Source organism: Folsomia candida, unplaced genomic scaffold (assembly GCF_002217175.1).
Source record: "Folsomia candida strain VU population unplaced genomic scaffold, ASM221717v1 Fcan01_Sc006, whole genome shotgun sequence".
NCBI classification, from domain to species: Eukaryota; Metazoa; Arthropoda; class Collembola; order Entomobryomorpha; family Isotomidae; genus Folsomia; species Folsomia candida.
In genome coordinates, this window is record NW_019091198.1 from 8084254 (window position 1) to 8104503 (window position 20250).

The window sequence follows — 20250 nt, forward strand, 5'->3', positions numbered from 1 at the left end:
TTATCCTGATTCCAGAGTCAAATTAGGCATTCAGTTGAATAAGATGAGTTGTTATTCTTTGCCTTTCCCATAACCAGAACGAGCCGTATATCTCACGAGTGAAATACCGCAAGCATGTAATTACATACGTATTCTGTGCAGATGTGTGTTGGTGCTTTCTCCCATAAGATATCTAGCTTCGGGGTTTTGTGTCAAAAGAGGAGGGTCGAAATAACTCCAATTTTGTAATATAGGGTAATAGTACGTAGTTTCGGAGAAAACTTTAATTCGACTTAATTATGTACGTGTTCCGAAAATCCAACAGAGTGTCTCATGTCTCAGAGTGTCTCAACGCGAGGCCATGTCTCATGTTTATTTTTTAATTATACTCAAATTACCTTTTGTCCACATACGTAAGTGATATGACAATTAAATTATCATCTTGCCGTCGACTTCCTAGAATTATGCTAATCGTTTATTTGATCGTCACACTGTGTGTATCCAGCATCATTTACATATGTATTTATTTATGTAATGCGTTACATTTTCCCATCTACATCGATAGAATGCTAATTTCTCCTTTTAAGATACGGGAGTTCTTTCATACACTTCGATATTACAAAAAATGTTGAGAATGGACAACCAGTGAGGTATGAACCCACTTTCTCCAGCAGATCCTGATTCTGCATGAATAAAATTATCAGTTTCCCGTTATTATTTATCCCTATGTTTCTGTCATTAAAATGTGCACGTAAAGAGTTACTGGACATCCCAATAATGATGACAACTTCATAGAAAAAAGTCAATTCGATACAAGTTGTATCATACAAGTTGTCCGAGTCCGACTGGATGATGTGGAATGAGACGGGGTGACGTGCTCTAAAATTACGTCATTATTCAAATCCATCACAATCTAAACGAATACTTTCACTCACAAAATAAAATAATTCTCTCAAATTGTATACAAGTTTACCAATATAAATCCTAAATTCTCATTTTTAAACCAAAGACGAGTCAAGTCAGAAGCAGTACAAAGAAGTGTAGCCGTAATATTATTTAATAATTGTGTCTCATCATCCGTGGTTTTTGAACAATCATAAGTTTTCTGCAAGACGAGACAAAAAAAGTGAGTGATGAATTGAATTGAAAATATATTTCGCTTTAGAATTGCATCAGTAAAGTTTGTCTTGTTCTTCACAAGGTACACGAAGACATCACTGAAGCAACTGTGAAGCAACTGTAATCGATATTGAGTGGATACAGTTGTAAATTTAAATTTAATTCCTGATTTACTAGAATATATACAGTTGTAATTGGAAAAGAGAATAATCTATCATTCATTTTGAATCAGGTTATAAATCCTTTCAGCAATTGTATTCATCGTAAAGATAATAACCTAGAAAATAAGCCACTTATACATATATTACAATTGAATTGTACATGTGAAGCTATAGGTTGTGAATTTTAGTAGAAATCATTGTATTTTAACAGATATTTATAAAATGGCGACCAATCAGCTTTTCTCCACTTTTACCATGAATGTATCAAACATTTCAAAATTTGTTGGTCAGTCCTCCTCCTCCGCTCTCAACAAGTGGTACTGCAAGGCGTTCTAGTTGTGGTTATCTCTTCGCCATGGCGCACTAGGTTAGGTTAGTTAGATTCCCTTCGCCTTGATCACGACCTTGGACGCGGAAACACAATTAAAATTTCAAAAGTCTGTATACGAAGTTAAGTAGTTAGTTAAGTTGTATAGGAAATGTGTTATTATTAGCAAATTGTATTTTTTGAAGCAGGGTTATTCTAATTACTTTATTATGTATGTATTACTTACATATGTGACATATTTACTTAGCGTTAAGTATCATGATAATTTAATTAACAACATATATTTTTTTTGTCATTTATGTTTCAAAAATTGTGCTCCCCTCTTGTAACCATTTGTAATTGGGGACAGGGATAGAGAAAAGTAATTCCGAAAATGGCAGGGCAGGCGGGTTCTAGTTCCGATGAGCCGGAATGTCTGGACAATTGTTACAGTATTCAACATGGACGAGAAATCTGCGGGATTGCATCCGTATCAGGAGGAATAGACGCCGTTCCCCTCTGGATTAAGCAGTGTGCCAACTATGCTCAAGTTCAGGATGAATTTGGCCGAACTGCGTTACACCTGGTTGCATCAACCGGAAACATTGAGGTAGAGAAAATAAGTTGACAACTGAATGTGCTTATTGGGAGGAATATTTTTTAACAGTAAATTTCTGTTACCTGTTACAGGCTCTAGAATGGCTCATCAAACGAGCTGGTGCAAATCTTGATAAAAAGGACAAAATATCAGGTCACACTGCACTACATCGAAGCATCTATTATGGGAATATTCACACTGCTAGAAGTTTGATTAAAGTACGTGTACATTAAATTGTGCTTGCAATGTATGCAAATTAACAGTAGTTTTTATAATAAGACATTTCTGCTAGTTTCGGGGATTGGTTTTATTTAAAATTTGCAAGCTTTCAATTCCTCACCGTTTCTTCATCAGGCATAAAATTATAAAGATTTAAAAAATCACGTTCTGTTTCGCCAACATAAACAGCAGGCCATGAATGGCATTGGTTTCTTTAGTTTTTGCTTTGTATTGCATAATATCGATCCTAGTTTTGGGCCGGGATAATATTTTCTAATAATACTTTTGTTCAGTTTGGTTCAGATATCCATCAGAAAGACAATGAAGGAATGACAGCATTTGAGCTTTGTAACAAGGAGATTAAGGATTTCCAAAGGGGATTTCATGCTAAAATTGAGTCTGATCCGACTGAACTTCTTGTGTGGGGAACGAATGATAATTACACGTTAGGCAACGTTAATAAACAGGAGCGACTGGTTCCAGAACAATTGGAGGTGTTCCGAAAGCATAATACTCAAATTATGAAGGTATCAACTGAATATAACTATAATTTTTTAACGAATTTTTGTAGAGTATCATGAATGGCTTAACGTATAAATTTAAATCAATTTTATTTGCTGGACCTATTTTCAGGCTGCAATGTCCACCTATCATTCTGTCTTTTTGTCTCAAATGGGCGAAATATTTGTTTGTGGATCTGGAAGACTAGGCATACTTGGAAACGGATATGACAAGCCGGTCCTTCACGTAGAACAATTACAAATTCGATCCAGTGCTAAGTGCATTTCGATTGCAGTTGGACAAGACCATACACTATTTTTGATGGAGAACGGCAGGGTTCGTTAACTATATACAATTTTTGTCTACTTCTATGTGAGCAACTAACTAAAATAATTTACAATAATAAAAATTTAGGTACTTTCTTGCGGATCCAACGAATTTGGGATATCTGGTCAGAAAGAAGCCATCAAGCAATTGTTGGTTCCAAAGACGGTCGAATTCCCAGGAAAAGTTTGTATTGAAGGAATAATTGGTGCTCGTTATCACTCTGTGTTTTACACATCTCATAAATTATTCACATGCGGACTTAACCGTGGCCAGTTAGGCCACTCTCAAGAAAAAGGACCTGTTGTATATGAACCAAAATTGGTAAATGCGATAAGTATTGATTTCATTCCTTGACTCATGTAATTAAAATGGAAAATGCTGATTTGTGCTAATATCTTAGAATTATTATTATTATGTAATATTAAATATTTGTAGATAAGCCAAATATCCTGGGATGCTGAAGGAGACACAAAATTTACTCATTTTGCAGCATCTGCTTGTGCCACAGTTGCGAGGGCCAGTACCGGCATAATTTATGTCCTGCATAAATTTGACGTTATTAAAATTAATGCCAAGTAATTGTCAAATTTTCTAGTAATACTCTGCAGACATGACGATAAATTAATACATAACTAATTTTGTTGTTGTAGACAATTCGATGTGGTAAAACTTCAAGTTGTTGGTGGTTCATTATGTGATACCCATTTTGACAAGTCGACAAAATTAAATAATGACGAACATTTGGTTGTGTTGTTATTAACCTCTACGGGGCGAATAATTGTATGGAGGGCTAAAGTTACTGGACAATCGTGTGGGATTGGGACATTTAGCCGAGTGATATTCAACAATTTTCTGGACATTGCAGATTTTAGTTTAAGCCAGTCATGTCTTGTGTTTATTACTACTTGCGGGGAAGCTTATAAAAGTAATACCAATAGCCAAATTTATTATCAACTCCACTGAAGAAATAAGCCAACTATTGTAATTGCAGGTGTGTGGAAACCTCTCAGCGACCCATCCTATGTCGCTTTACCATGTTGGCAACGTCAGCGAGATTCGCAGCAAACTACCGACTTTCAAATCTCAACGGGTAGCCGGAGACCTCAAAAAGGTGATTGTTATTTAAATGCTGATGTCTTATGTTGAAAACCTAGATTAAGCTGTATGTTTTTACATAGGCAAAGATCCATCATCTGTAGTGTCATTTTTGGAACATGTGAAAATTCAGAAAATCAAGAATGTGTACTCTGCTTTATTTATCACCAGTGACGAACAAGGGAAGAATTTTTCAATTATTCAGTCATCGCCAAAAACCCAATTGACATCTCTACCCATGATTTCCACATCACACCTTCATTTGGACATGCTGAAAGTTTTAGATGAAGCGAGCGAAGAGGATGGCCTGCATGATGTAATATTGAAGGTAAAAGTACATTCATGTATAATAAAACTAATAAATGACAAAGATAAAGTTTGTTCAGATTTATATATTAAATTTTTTTTTAGGTTGGCAGTCGACGGTTTGCAGCACATTTGTTTATTATAGCGTCAGGTTGTCCAAAGCTACATAGCATGATTGTGTCAAGGTTAAAACGCAAAGTCGATAATGAAGCAAAAGTCATAACTTTAGAAGATTTGGATGATCAAGTTTTTGGACAAATTTTGCAATTTATATATTCTCACACATGTGATTTATTAACCATGGGGAAAAAACTTGCAAACTTTCGTGTTTTAGATGTAATGAAATCTACAATTGAAGCAGCTCGACGTTTAGAGTTAGAAAACTTGTGCAAAGTTCTCCGAAAATTTACAATAATAGAGAACGTAGTCAACCTTAAACCTTCTGAATGTCCGTTTGAAATCCCATCAAGAAGATTTATTCGTAATGTTCATGAAAACTTGTGCGATATTACGTTACAAAGTCAAGATTTGAAGGTTTTCACAGCCCATCAATGCGTCCTTGTGGCTAGATCAGAATATTTTTACTCCATGCTGTTTGCCAACGTATGGCTCGAAGTAAGCTGAATAACATACATAGCATCAGCAATATTAAGTGTTTTCAATATTAAAGATGTAAATTGATTCATGTATTATCTATTTATACAGCATTCTTCTCAAAAGCCGATTCAAATGCAGTTCTCAGGGCAGTGCGTTGAAATTTTTCTGGAGTACATGTGAGTAAAAATCGAACTCAAATATCCTTTTTTTATTTTTGGTACATATAAATATTCCTTCATGTATATTTTTTGTGAAAAGATACGAAGACACCATTTCAAATCTTCCACCAAACGACTTTGATGCTTTATCAGAAATCCTGGCCATGAGTGACAACTTGTTTCTGAACCGTTTGAGATCGCTGGTGGAATCTGCGCTAGCAGAAATCTTGTCCCTGAAAAATATTACGTCAATGCTTTACTTGGCAGACAGGTGTAATGCTTTGCAACTTAAAGAAACTTGCATGCAATTCATTGCTGTGAATTTACCTCTGGTTTTGGAGACACGGTTAGTACTTTTTATACTTTATACAGCTCTTTCAATGAGGAATTATATACACAATTGTGATACTCGAATAGATTTACAAATATTTACCGTCACTTTTGTAGACTATTGGACCCACTGCCTCTCGACCTGGTTAAGGATGTTTCCGTATACTATCGACAAGTTCATCCATCAATGACGTCGAGAAGGATAACACGACCATCCTCTGCTCCAAGCGAACTTGACTTTGAGCAAGCAATGGCTCATATTTCTCCAGAGCTAGCCAATGAAATTGAAGCATTGCAATATGACGACGAAGTTCGGCGACCTCAAATAAAATCTAGCAAAAACAAAGCCCGAATACGTTCCCGAACATCTGAAAGCGAGCATCCCACTGATTTAAATACCTCTGGAAATTTACTAAATTTGAGTCAAGATTTGAACATCTCATCCACTACCTCAGAATTAGCATCACCAAGCTCCTGTCATCACTCAAAGGAAGACGATAAGGTCCAAGTTTTTCCACTACATCGAAAACTTAAATTTCCGAATCCTAGTCAAACCATGTTGACCCTTAAGATAGCTGAAGCGCAAGAAACTCTAAAGAATAGTCAAAAGCTGAATCCCACAGAGTTTCCAAGCTTGGACACTAAGTCGTCTGACGTCTGGTCGCCACTACCAAAGCAAATAGTGAATTATCCAAAAAAATCAGCCAACGGTGTACCTGATACTGTTCTTCAGAAAGCCCCACTGTCCCCAATTTCTTTGGAAATTTCATCAAATGGAAGAAAGAGTTGTCCGTCCCTTGAGCAAACAAACCTTAACCATAAGTCTGGAGGAGGTGCAAAGAGGAAAACCAAATGGAAAAGTGTAGATTTGAATAATGTGTCTAATTCTGAGCAGCCCTCTAATCCAAATTTGTTGGTCACCGAAGCACTAAACCCGCCAAGCAGGGATCCTCAGAATCCTTGGAAAGTTGAGGATACTCGCAAAAAAGTTGAATTTAAAGAGATTGTGCAAGATGAAATGGAAAAGAAGCAAAATTGGGAACGGGCCACTACGAAAGCATTGCATTTAATGCAGGTGGGTTTACGATTATTAAATTTTTAGTTTTGAGTTTGTTTTATTAAATTATGTACGCTTCTACCCATACCTGCAGATTGAAGATCAAGCCATCAATCAACTAACTGCCAGATACCACAGTGCAGATGTCGAGGAAGGAATTGAAATTATTTCGGTAGAAAGAGTATGTTCTACCAACTTTGCTCCACCCACCTGGGTTCAACATTCGCCCTTTAATCGTAATAGTTAATTAGTTAGCTCAGCTGCATGCATATCAAGCCATGATACACCTGAAAGATAATAATTTTTTCGTGAAGATTTATAACAAGGAATTGTCAATTATTCCAAGCAGCAATATCAGCATTGGCAAAATACAAGCACAACAATGTAAAAGAATTAAATAAACATGAGATCAGAAACTTAAAATAAACTTTCATCAATGTCTTTATTTTATAATAGGTATGTTCGTTATTTCGGTTTGGTGACGTAATAGATACATATCGCAAGTATCCCTATACCTAACAACCCCTTAAAACAACCTCTGTATTCATAAATAATGGTTAAGTGTTTAACGCATATAAAAAAAACGCTGTGGTATACACAAAATGCTAAAACAAGTAAATTCGACAGTTGTCGCTACCACAATGACATAGTGTTTGCTTAATTAGCGGTAAACTGCTTCCTGCATCCAAATCATCTCGATTTTCTGCCTTTTTCGTAGCTTGTTGGGAGCTCTTGTAATTGAACGTAAGCTCCGTTCCCTGGAAAAGATTATACAGGCAATTTAATAATATTTTAATCAATAATATAATTAATAAAACGTCGAAACTTTTAATGAAATTAAAAATCTTAAGACTAGTTATTTTCTTACCTCGGGGATATCCTTGCATGCGAATAAAGCCAACATAGGGAGATTAGGGTCCAAACAGTTGCACCAAACGCCTAAATTTTTAAGAATAGTGTATAAGGTACATGGTGAAGGAGAGATGAAATAAAAAATATTTACAAAGAATATTTAACATCATACCATAAACACATAAGTTTGGGTCACAACTGTGGTTGAAAAAATGGGATATATTCCCATACATCTTCGCATCGATAACGTACGGACAGTTGTCTAAATCCGTCTCGTTAAAATCCAAATCGAACAGGTATGTTGACCCCTCTTGGTCGTAAGTCTTGCCTCTGGTGTTTGCCATCTCGTCGGTGATTACTTCGCCTGCATAAAGACAGACGTATGCTCCTTTCCTAATACGCTATATGGTATAAATTATTTTAACTTAATTGATCAAACTACCTCAACAAAATAAAAAAACAGACAAGTATTTTCCTTACCTTCTCTGTCCGCACTCCCCATCCACAATTTGGCGTTTTAAAAACGCACAGTTTTTTGCCACGAAGTGGGCTGACACCATCTTGGACAACGCGATTTCTGCATTTGGACGTGCAAGTACATCGGTTATTGCTGTTCAAAAATTCAAAATTGTAACAAACTTAATTGGAATAGCAGAATCAAAGAAGAGTCGAATAAAGCTTAAACAAACCTACCACTCGTATATGGGAGTGCCAAGTGGAGCTTTTACCCTGCAAAACACGTCGAATTATCAAACATTTATGTAAGAATTGCATAGAGATTTAATTTTACGTACAATCCTTTTTTGTAATATCCACCCTTTTGGTATTCTCCTGCCATTTTCGGGCAACAAGTTGATGGACAACCCCGGCAGTCACTATCACAAGAGCACCCGGCTATAAAAAAAAACATTATGAATTACAATGCATAGCCCCAAATTAAAAAGTACTTAATAAAGGTTTAGCATACTAGGAGGGTCTTGTGGGATTTCAATGCCCTCGGCAGCTATATAACTATTTATATAGGTGAAGTCTGTTGGAGGATGGGCGAGATCGATTTTATTTTCAATAGAGATAATAGGACATCCTTTGGAAATGCCATTAACCATAGATGTCCACTCCTATTTTGTTAAAGATGGATTTTTAATAAACATTTTGTATACATAGAAATAATGGTTAATAAAAAATAAGTCGTGTTTTGATAATCTATCTCACTACTTACCTTCAACGCGGCTTGCATCTTTTGACTTGCTATTTGAGCAAGGAAAAATGTTGCTTGGTATAGGAGCTCCTCAGTTTGAGTTTCAGTCAGTTTCCCGTTCATGGCCTGCTCAACGAATTTTCGCATCTTCTCTTCGCTCCACCGTTTCTTCCAACCACCTTTTTCAATAAGCTGATGTTTACTCTGCAATGAATTACGAAAGAGGTCTTATTTCGACACCAAACCTATTTGTTCGTAATCGTATAATAAAATAACAATTAAAACATACAAGAACGTCTTCATCGGATGGGTGGGAGTCATTCTTGTCAAAATATTCCTGAAGAATCACTTCAAGCGTCCTTGGGTCTGGCGGCACTTCTAGTTTAAGTTTTTTGCGCCCTTTCTGTGAGTTAGCAGACTCCCGTTCGCGCTTTCTTTTTAGGTAAAATTCGAAAAGCTTATCATTGCATCCATGCAAGCTGGTGACGGGCTCCCAGGTGTTGTCCTCAACAGAATAGCCTTTCCATTTGACTTCGTATAGACCGTCCACGAAATCCGCAATGTCTTCCACTTCGTATTCCCCTTCTGGAATTGGGGACGAGGTTCGTGATCCGGTCCTGTAATAATTGATCGTAACTCATCTTGTAAAATCTCTCAACTCAGATTGACTACGAATTTTTTGTTATTGATACATACTCTTCCTGCTCAGACGAGTTTTGAGGGCTATCCGACGAGTCACTGTGGCTGATTTCCTCAGTGTCGTCTTTGTTGTTAAAACTTAGCATGTCTTCTTGTGGAATTGGCCTTGCTACATCAGGATCTTCATTATATGATTTAAGTGTATCGACCCAAGGCAGTGGGAAAACAAATTCTAGAATGTTTCGATTTATCTCTCTACCTGAATCAGAGTCAACTTCGTCATCACTTGATATACATTCCTCTTCTGCAATTGGCCTTCTTTCAGATTGTTGAATAGGGTTTCCCGCATCCGGATCCTTATTATACGCGTTGAGCGTGTCGAACCAGGGCATCGGCAAGATACATTTAATCCCTTGAAAGGTGGTGTTGCTATCTCCTAGGACTCTTGTCCCTCCACCTGTATCATAAGTACAAACTTATAAAAATGACAACAACCCCACCCAAAAGCAATTTTACTATGCTCACCACTCAATGATGATTGACTTGGCTGGTGACCAGACTGATTCTCATCCGGTGAGAGAGGTCTACGTCTAGGAGACTGCCGGACATCCGGGTTGGAATTTACAGGGCAGTTAGAGCAAACTGCGTCACGCCCATCTCGTCTCCCTGATATGTTGTTATTATTCATCTTCGTTCTTCTTCCAATTGCAACAACCAAATGTCAAACTAACTAATCACCTTCGTCGTGGGTGTACCCTACCTACCCATAGTAAAAATATTCGTTGTTGAAAATGCGTTTAGCCATAAATCCAAATCTTTGCATTGCATAATACAATTTGCATTCAGGGAAATCAAGGACCAAATTATGACTCCTAATATCCCCAAATGTCCAAATGCATATTCAACAACGATATACAATGTAAATGTTTGTACTGACCAACATAATAAGCTGTTCGTTAAGCTTGTTTTTCACTACAAATGAATAATTTTTCTAGAATTTAGATAAAATTTGAACATACTCACCGTATAAATCACTCGTCCTGGAAAAGAGGAGGTTAGGTTTCTTTCTGCTGTGAGAAACCCACCACCTATTCTTCCCTTATCAAGTTTAACACTTTGCAATCAATTTACAAACTAGGTAATTTCCACCGTCCACCCCAAATCCAGTCGTCACATCGATAACCACTCCGGCTCAATTGAATCTATGAGTAATTTTTTTTATAAACCGAATCAAAAATTTTATGACAGACTCAAAAATCCGAAAAAAAGCGAAGTAGGTTCTTCTTGGCCAGTTGAGCGGGATCGTGGCTGCTTCCCACGGTCGGTTCACACCAATGACGTATTTCTCTACCCCATCGAGAAAACTGATTCTCTCTCCTCTAAAAATTACTGAAGGTAAGAAGAGTCGAATAAAAATTGGGAAACATAAATTAACCTTAATTTATTTGATACATTACCATTTCAATTGTTATTTAATCCATATTCGGCTCATGTAACTGGTGGTTTGGAGTGAATCGACCATTGCGACCACATGAGCGGAGAAAGCCAATCGAATCCTTGCTACCAACCGCCGCCAGCTTCGAGAACCGCAACTCCGCCCACAAAACCAACGGCTCACTCGGAGAAAGAACCACCACCACCAGCAACAATGAGTCGTTGCCTGAGTTTTGTTTTCCTCCAGTCAAGTCTACACACTGGCCATTTTTCCTGATTTTGAAGTGTTCCTGTTTCGTTCTCCCTTGTCCCTGTTCTTGTTCTGGAGAACAGTAGTACTTGGAAAGATTGACAGATTCTACAGGTGAGTGGAAGATGATTGAGAGAAGTGGGGACTTTCTTCAGACCACTTGTTGCGAATTCCACATATCCACCGTAATTTTAGGTGGTATTTACTTCCGTGATTGCTAATAGTTTATTATTCTTGTTAATAGATAGACTTTGCAATGGGAAAGAAGAAAGTGTCTCCTCCGAAACGGCCGATGCCCGTTTACCGGACGACCCTACACCGCCATGGCCTGGGGAAGACGGGGTTTACATCCTTCGCACTTAACAAGGCGACAAAGGCTCTCTCCTCCGTGGACTCGGCCAATACGCAGCGTGGAAATATGAAGGTCGTGATCAGAGTCAGACCAGAAAACTCGAGAGAATCTTGTCTCAAGGCGAAGTAAGTTTGATGAACAATAAAAAAACGCACATTTTATAATGCTTTGAACGATTGCATATTAATTGAAGTACTCTTTCAATTTAGAACGATTGTTCATGCTGTTGATTCAAACATGGTTTTATTTGACCCCCCTGATGATAATCCGGACTTTTACTACAAGGGAGTTAAACAGAGTTGTAAGTTATATTTTGTAGTTGGTATTAGTACTTAATTAAATTATTGATTTAAATCGTTTGATGTGAAATTTGCATGTTGTTTTTTAAAAGACCAACAAGGGAAAAGAAATAAGAATATCAAATTTGCGTTTGACAATGTGTACGGCCCACAGTCCACCAACGAGGAGATTTTTCGGGATGTAATCAATCCCATGCTGGACACTCTGTTGAGCGGATTTAACTGTTCCGTATTTGCATATGGTCCAACTGGGTAAGGGATTGGTTAATCGGCAAAACTAAAGTATGTCTTTAATCATACAACACTCTAATTTTACGTTTGTTTTATTTATTTTAGATCTGGAAAGACTCATACAATGATTGGGTCACTCGTGAACCCTGGATTAACCTTCCAGACCGTGATGGAATTATATCGACGACTCGAGGAAATGGTAGACGAGTATGAGACAGAGGTCACGGTTTCATATTTAGAGGTACGCAAATGAAATGTTGAAATAATAAAAATAGGTAGAAAGTACAATATAATGAATTCATGAATAATATTATTCTAGGTTTATAACGAGACTGTTCGGGATTTACTTCAAACAACATCCGGAGATTTGCAACTCAGAGAGGATACAAATGGGGTGGTTGTGGCTAACTTAACAGTGCACAAACCTCAAGACTCCACAGCACTGCTTAACCTGCTTGCACAAGGAAATAGTGTTCGTAGTCAACACCCCACTGACCTTAATGCGGAGTCTTCTCGGTCGCATGCAGTTTTTCAGGTAAATCCGCAAAATTCAAGGTTGAAATTGTATGTTTTATACTATGCACTTAAATTTCAGGTGTTCATTAAGCTGAGGAGCAGATTCACAGAATTGACTAATAAATACAAGTCAGCAAAGTTGGTTATGGTCGACTTGGCTGGATCAGAAGTAAGACGAGGACAAAGTCTCTTTACTCGTCTTTACGTATCAAGATTTTATTAATACTACAAAAATGATATTTTTATGCAGAAAGGAACTGCGACTGGCTTCCAAGGTCAACGATTTCGAGAAGGGGCCTCAATTAACAAGTCTTTACTCGCACTTGGTACATTTCTAAAATTGGCCATTTGGTCCAAATGGTTGTAGCTAATCTTTCTCTATGCTTAGGCAATTGCATAAACGCCCTTTCCGATGGGAAGAAACATATCCCATACCGGGATTCCAAGTTAACAAGAATTCTAAAAGATTCACTTGGAGGAAACTGTAAAACAGTTATGATTGCTAATATATCCCCTTCCAGCTTGTCATACGATGACTCATACAACACGCTCAAATATGCCGATAGGGCGAAAAGAATTAAATTTGTGGTAATGCACATGTTAAGAATTTTTCGTAAATCTACTGGCAGTAGTTATTAATTTAGTAATTGAACTTGTTATTAATAGTTGAAGAAAAACACAATGTCAGTGTCTGCTTGTCTGACCCAATACACCAAAGTGGTTGATGAAATGAGCCACAAGATAGAAATCCTGGAGAAAGAATTAAGTGAATATAAATCCAAGAAGTGTTACTGCAAAGGTGAACCAATTCCTGAATCACATATCGAGACTGTAGAGATTAAGGTAAGCCTAATACCGCATTATTATAGAATTTTATAATACCAAATAGTTTATACAAAATGAAAATGGTCCTACTAATAATATCATGTATGCATAGAACCCACCTCAACCTATAATTCCAATCATCGCCCCAGTTCCTGCGGTCACGTCTGTAACATCCTCTAATATGGAAACGGCGATTCCGACCAATGTCGTTCAGACGATCAATGAGCTGGCTGCAAGACGCACTGAAGTAATGAAAACTCTTTCGGCTGCAAGCACCACCCACTATGTGACCCTTAGTAAAATTAAAACTAAGGAACGTAGGATTCAAACTATACAAAACCTCAAGTCTGGCAGTGTAAGTTGCTGATACTGTTTTCGTTTTGTGTGAGTTTCTGGTCTAATTTATGTGATCCTTGTGCAGAATATTAGCAAGATGGAAAAACAAGTGGAGGCTTTTACTCAGCAACTTGAGCAAGCAGAGGCAAAAAGGGATCAATCAAAAATGGTTAATTCTCAGATAAACGACCAAATTAACCAGTTTCGCATCGAGTATGAAAACACGGTCGGTACCGTTCCTCTCACTGCGCCAGAGTATTTTGAATATCAAAATACCAAGGTAATTATTTTGTATTAGTAAGAAAAAAATGATTTATTAAGAAACGTATTAAATTGCTTACAAAATATTTAATGAATTAGATGAAATGTGAAAAGTATTTTACCCTGAGTCACACTCGAAAATCAGTAACCAACTACTTAGTCGAGGAATGTAAGAAATCTGAAGCCTTACTCGCTGAAGCTGTAAAAATGATGAGTTGTCACTATTTAATGTGCAAACATTACAAGGCTAATACAAAGAAAATGGATACTGATTACGAGGTAAGTATAAAAATAACTGATTTGGCAATTTAACTCTAGCTTCGTATCATCATATCATCTATGCGATTGTTACTTACGTAATGTTGTGTATGTATCAATGTTTTCAGAAATTTGTCGCTAGTTTGTGTGGAACTACTGTCCATTGGTCTACATCGGACAACAACGAGAACATGCCAATATCGTCAGTGGGTTCACTAGAGATGATTCTCTCAGATAGTGCACTGGAAGACGGTATCTTTTTCAAACGCAGTGCTATTGCAGAGGACATCTCGGTGGACGCCCCAATGATGCCACCGCATATAACAATGCAAGCATTAAATCCATTAATAAAATCATCACAGCAAGGAACGAGTTTAAATGAAACGAGGCTGATGTATCCAACACCCAATACCGGAACGCGATATCCAACACCGCAACACGATACGCGAACTAGGCTTGACGAGACTATTACGTTGTCTACACATGACATGGAATTTGGTGAATGAAAATACGCGATTCAAACTCAAAGAGCAAGCCAAAAGGTTTTTAACATAAGTTTACATTAGAAATTATTGCACGTTTACAATAACATTGGAATTAATATTTTTTTACAAGCAAGATTGCAATGGGATCAAAATATTTAATTATGTTACTTCAACAACTTTTACAATCTTACCATACATATAAATGAAGTGCAATTTTTATATAGGGAATACTTAACTATAAGTTAAGTCTACCAAAAAATCAAAGTATTTCGCCTAAGTATCCAATTGTTAAATTTAAATAGAATACTTTTATTCCGAGAAATATTAATTGCTTGTTGCTCTTGAAGTTTCGAAATAATGTCATAAAATTAATTGTATTGGAAAAGTATACCAATTTTGTGCATAGATGTTAATGAAACTGAGCCGATACTCTTATTTAATCCTTAACCCGGTCGTTCTTCCTTGTTGTTCCGTGTTCATACTGTGCATTTTCTAGCGTTTTTACTATACTTTTTACAATTTGCGATCGTCTTTGATAAATTATAATATTAATTAACTTTTCTAGTTAATATTCCTAACATTATAATTTTGTAATACATCCTTTTTTACCAATGACGTTGATTATGCATACAATAAGCAGGGTAAATATAGGAGTAGCAGAGAATTTCAGTTTAACTGGTTTATTGTTTCCATAAACAGGCTCTTCCTTTCACCACCATGTAAATTTTCAAGTTGATACGACAATAACCAGTTAATAATACTTACTTAATAATAAACCAGTTAAACTGAAATTCTTCACGACGCCAATGCTTATTTTGCTTATTTCGGCATTACTTTTTTAATTAGTAAGACAGCTCGCAACATAAATTAAGTTAAATAATACCAAGCACATTACTGAGATTAATAAAAAAATACATAATTAACAATGAAAGTACATACACTGATCTGAATGGAAATTTTCTCTACTTCTAATCAATTGGAAACACAAATTTAAAGCATCCACAAATTTGTAAAGTATTCACAAAAATATAATCGTGACCTTTTCTGAAGTCTTGTAATAATTTTGCAATAATTTTGCAGAGTATCTTTTTGCATGAGAGTATATGTACACGTTTGTACATGCATACATACTTCTACCAGCCCAAAGAAAGACCGTGTCGACGAATTCGAGATTCCAGCCAGCGCTGAAGAGGCTTGAAATATCTTAGCAATGCTCCCGACTCAATATCTTTCGACCCGGTCATCTCCTCCAAAGTTGTGGACCAGTGATTACTCGTCCCTCGTCCCATCATTCTCCTGGAATTATTAGTAATTAATTACTGCATGGAACTGGGGATAATTATTAATTTTAATTTGTATTAAGTACTTACCACAATAGTTGACCCGCATCCTTCGACCCCCGTATCTGACAAGCATGCATGTCATTTTTCCATCCAGCAGCCGTACACATCGCCTCATAAAACTGGACTTGTAGAAAGGAGCCCAAGAAATATCGAATGTATGGAATGTTGTCAATAATATGAAATTTCCCAGCCGCATCCATCACATTGTCTTCCCTGATCTTGTAGCCTGCTGGTTTTGTTACACCGAGATATTCGTGGTGCAAGTCCCACCAGTTTTGGTTCCACAGCGACACAGCGTCCTCATTCTCAAACACGTTCCAACGCCACAGGTCCATCACGAGGCCATATCCAACTTGGGGCAATTTTGCCAGCCCTGTTTTCAGCAAAGACTTTATTTTGCTATTTTCCGATGTGAAGGTCGGTTTGAGATCGTAAGTCACGGAATCCCCAACGGACTCTTGGAATGCTGAATTTGCCCCGTCCTTAAAAATAGTAAACTTTAGTATCTGCATGCAACGTGTAAATGAATATAGGACAGTATTTGGTACCTGAAAAATGGTTGGTAAGTTTGAATATGCCATGAAGTACACAATATGACCAATTTCGTGCTGAAATGTGACCAAATCCTCATCTTTCACCTCGGCGCACATCATCATCCTGTAATCTGGACCATGCAGACCAAACATGTTGGCTGCCGAACCGTGGCAATTTCGAGCATTAGGTTGTTCTCCGTCCGTTGGTTTGGGATCCTCGAAATACGAGTTTTTCCAAAATGAGGGAGGAATTTTTGGCAATCCTGTACAATATGAAATGACAAACTCGGTTTGGCATACGTGCATATAATTAATTGCATTAAATGCGGAAGCTGAGTTGTAGTTGTTTGTGTGTAATTAGTTAATTAAACTTTAGACCAAACTTTTTGAACTTTTTAAAAATATGTTTTTATGTAAATAAGTTTATGCCAAACTGTTTACCCATTGAGACGAAAAAATCCTCTGCTGCTTTCACCATGTCGAGCACAGTTGCATTTTTTGGAAGGATTGCTTTCACCAGGGGATTGGTTTCCTCCTTGCTCATTTTCTCATTACTTTTCTCATCATCATCTTCCCACACGATGTCAATCAAACTTTGCCAATTTTGAGCGTACATGTTTCCTATTGGCAGATTCATTTGTCATGATTAGTTTTGTAGTTATTTTGTAAATTATTGTGCGAAGTCTATTTAAATACTTTGATACAATTTCAAGCTTGCTAACTTTTAAATAATGTATAAAATCAAATTAACGAAGAATGACGGAGGCTCATACGTAGATAGACTAGACATCCAATAACATGAAAATAACCATGCTTTATGAAGAGGAATCAGCGTCCCTGGAGTATGCCGAGTATTTATGTCGAGACGAAATACTTCGAATTTTGTACGGTATGCATAACTTACCAAGCAAATGGGAAGGTATGGGTCCACCATTAAAGTCCATTTTGTAAAATTGTTCCAGTTTGAAACGGACGAAGGTGTGAAGCATTTCGTACAAGTGTTTCACTTCCGAGTACAGTTTGCTCGCAACCATTTTCAAATGTGGTATTTCAGTCTCTTCTCGCCAACATTCGCCTATATCTGAGTGACCTTCAAAAGACAACAGCCATGGGAAAACGATACTTGCAACAAATAGGAATTGGACAACAGGTTCGTTCAGATGCCATAAAATTTGACTCACCTGCCTGTCTCGCCCCCTGATTCAGCATGTGAACGAGGGACACGTACAAGGGTTTCACTTCCGTCCCAATCTGTCCATGCCATCGAGACCAAACTTTGTTCAACATTTTCTCATCCCTTGACGATTCCATTATGCGGTTGAGATCCGGCTCCATTCTCATGCACTTCCCATTAATGCAGACCTCTTTATTGTAAAGCTTCTGCATTGTGCTCAAAATTTCGAGAACGTTACTGCAACCAGTAAATATGTGGATAAGCATTAAAAGTGGCCATTATCACTTCATACATTTCTGATGTCGTATCATTCTAATCAGCGGAATGGAAAGTGTGAACTTTCACTTGAGTACGTTTCTACGTACATTTATGTAGGTTAACTTTGGATATTCATGAATGTACATTACCTCAATTGATACGAGGTGAAGCGAGGACCTCTGCAAACCAGGTAGAGTTGTCGAAGATGTTCAAGTGTCCATTCCAATGGGTTTTCTGAACTGGCGACATCGGAACGGTACAGATTCATCAGTTGAGAGCACCATTCATTTGTCCAGATGTTGCGTTGAATAGTAAATTGCTCATTTTTATCTGATATAAAATTGTTACAGAACATGAAACACAAATAATGCACCTGAATAGATATTCATATAGTTGGTAAACGTTGACTTGTTGGTTGTAATAGTAATATTTTAAGGATGGAGAGGGGCATTTTGAGTCTCAATTCATAATGATCATAACTTTTCGAATTCACCGATCCGAGGTGAGAGGGGAAAGATTAGAACAGTTTTAAACTGGAATTATAGATCAACCTCTTTTATAGTTGATGAATAATGTGATTTGTAAGAATGTGTTAAGGGCAGTAAATTGCTTACTATTAGTAACGATGTTTGATCTTCTAAAAGAGACATTAGTTTTGAGAGTCAGTGCAGCAAAAAATTACAACTATCTAACTTGACATGTGCAAGGAGACATATAAGACTAGATTTATCTATTTCAATCACAAACACCTCACTAAAAGCAAACTTAAATGGAATTCGAGCTTATTTAACAATTGATTTCTATAAACTAAATTAAATATATTGCATACCCAAAACCTCATGAGTCATATTAATGCTCATATCCCAAGCCAGTTCAGCTCCATAATGTCGGTAAAGTCGCAGCTCGTCGTTAAACTTTCCAAGAAGGTGGTCAACGTCGGTCGGAATCCTCGATGCAGAGATGCTTCCAGTGACAAAAAGAATTGCCAAAACTGACAAAAATGGAATTCTTAAGGTGCAAAATAAGTCGTTCGGACTCTTTTTGCCAACCCTCATCTTTTCTCCCATGGTTCATTAATTTCGCTTTAATCAGTCGATTTATACGTGAACTTGAGCATTAACTGTGTATAAGGTAAACTTCACTAATATGAGGTTATTAGCAAGAAAACTGATTGAGATTGGGGAAATTTGAGACTTGAAGAGGAACAGCAGTAGCACTAATTGAGACAATATTGAGACAGACTTATCTGCAAAGAGTGAGAATCCCAACGACGACAGGATAACAGTGGGGGTGCGTGGTGCTAAAATAAGCTTTGGTTGTCGGGTTGAGGATCGCGAGAGGAATGAGACGACACGGGTTGACACTCAAGCAAATGAAGTGCAAAGTGAAAGTAAAGGCGACTAATCCGACCGAACAGTCTCCACTACGACGGTCACTGCCTAACTAATGAAGCCACCAACTTCTTCCTTCTTGGGCCACCAATTCTGCTGCTGCTGTTTCGAAAAGAAAATAATTCTCCAGCAGTATCAGCCGTGACATTTCTTCCAATCTCAGAATAGTGACGCATATGGTAATTTTGGTAATATAATGCCGTCCGGGGGACCAATTTAAGAAATGCTGGCTTGGCTTTACTATATACGAACAGATGCTTCTGTAATTCTACATTTGTTATACTTTTTTATCTGGAGAAAGGGGAAATCAATTGTCATTGGAACCTATATCTCAAAACATAGTCTCACATATGTACATACATCAGTCAAAGTATAAAAAAGGACCCTCATAATTCAAAATGTTGCACAAAATGCATACTTTCGCCCTTGATTTGATTTCACTTTTAATCACAAGTGATACTTTCGTTACTACAAGAATAACAATCAGTCAGAACACTTAGAATAGGGTGAGATGAGACAGCTAGAGAAAAGATGTTTCATTTTCATTAGGGTGAAAGTGTATTGATGAGGAGTGATGATCCACATGTGTGACTTTACCTACGTGTGATGGGCCATAAAATGAAGAAGCTTTTATCCGAATCCATCCTACATTCGACTCAATCTCATCTATTTTATTCCTTGATACTACAAATACACCCACTTATTTCACAGCCAGGCATATGGGACTCGTATCTCGTACGTGTCAACCAATTCGCCCGAATTGGTTGACACGTACTTCACCTGTCACCTATTTAGATACATCAAATCCATCCTCAACAACAAAAGTACTTTTTGTAAAATAATATTTTTTTTGTAATGGGC

General features: G+C 37.2%; 4 protein-coding genes across 8 annotated transcripts; 2 read left to right on the top strand and 2 right to left on the bottom strand.

Moving 5' to 3' along the window:
* Positions 1-820: 820 nt before the first annotated feature.
* On the top strand, positions 821-7181 carry LOC110850697 (inhibitor of Bruton tyrosine kinase). Its single transcript, XM_022098211.2, has 15 exons — positions 821-1105; positions 1181-2176; positions 2257-2382; positions 2677-2910; positions 3017-3220; positions 3299-3532; positions 3647-3786; positions 3862-4136; positions 4203-4322; positions 4390-4634; positions 4718-5227; positions 5318-5385; positions 5468-5713; positions 5815-6772; positions 6849-7181. Exons 2-15 carry the CDS (start codon positions 1961-1963, stop codon positions 6999-7001), a joined length of 3729 nt encoding a protein of 1242 aa, XP_021953903.1. The 5' UTR covers positions 821-1105; positions 1181-1960; the 3' UTR covers positions 7002-7181.
* LOC110850699 (histone-lysine N-methyltransferase SUV39H2) lies at positions 7178-10750 on the bottom strand. 5 transcript variants are annotated; one of them, XM_022098214.2, is made up of 13 exons: positions 10467-10750; positions 9969-10199; positions 9703-9900; positions 9501-9624; positions 9094-9421; positions 8826-9008; positions 8574-8724; positions 8401-8500; positions 8300-8335; positions 8087-8216; positions 7779-8007; positions 7623-7693; positions 7178-7512 (listed from the first exon to the last, which is right to left on the bottom strand). In XM_022098214.2, exons 2-13 carry the CDS (start codon positions 10129-10131, stop codon positions 7360-7362), a joined length of 1866 nt encoding a protein of 621 aa, XP_021953906.1. In that variant the 5' UTR covers positions 10132-10199; positions 10467-10750; the 3' UTR covers positions 7178-7359. The 5 variants fall into 5 exon arrangements, with proteins under 5 accessions (XP_021953906.1, XP_021953909.1, XP_021953905.1 ...); XM_022098217.2 differs by having other exon boundaries at positions 9501-9612; positions 9969-10203; XM_022098213.2 differs by having other exon boundaries at positions 9969-10203.
* A 167-nt stretch (positions 10751-10917) lies between these two features.
* LOC110851419 (kinesin-like protein KIF18B) lies at positions 10918-15613 on the top strand. Its single transcript, XM_022099189.2, has 14 exons — positions 10918-11241; positions 11372-11604; positions 11689-11780; positions 11871-12030; positions 12115-12250; positions 12329-12544; positions 12605-12694; positions 12776-12851; positions 12914-13113; positions 13192-13368; positions 13463-13705; positions 13772-13966; positions 14047-14226; positions 14334-15613. The coding sequence occupies exons 2-14, from the start codon at positions 11384-11386 to the stop codon at positions 14709-14711; spliced, it is 2364 nt and encodes a 787-aa protein (XP_021954881.1). The 5' UTR covers positions 10918-11241; positions 11372-11383; the 3' UTR covers positions 14712-15613.
* Positions 15276-19427, bottom strand: LOC110851052 (angiotensin-converting enzyme). Its single transcript, XM_022098685.2, has 8 exons — positions 18828-19427; positions 18148-18328; positions 17748-17977; positions 17471-17656; positions 17008-17187; positions 16582-16829; positions 16061-16515; positions 15276-15986 (listed from the first exon to the last, which is right to left on the bottom strand). The coding sequence occupies exons 1-8, from the start codon at positions 19063-19065 to the stop codon at positions 15824-15826; spliced, it is 1881 nt and encodes a 626-aa protein (XP_021954377.2). The 5' UTR covers positions 19066-19427; the 3' UTR covers positions 15276-15823.
* Positions 19428-20250: the final 823 nt, after the last annotated feature.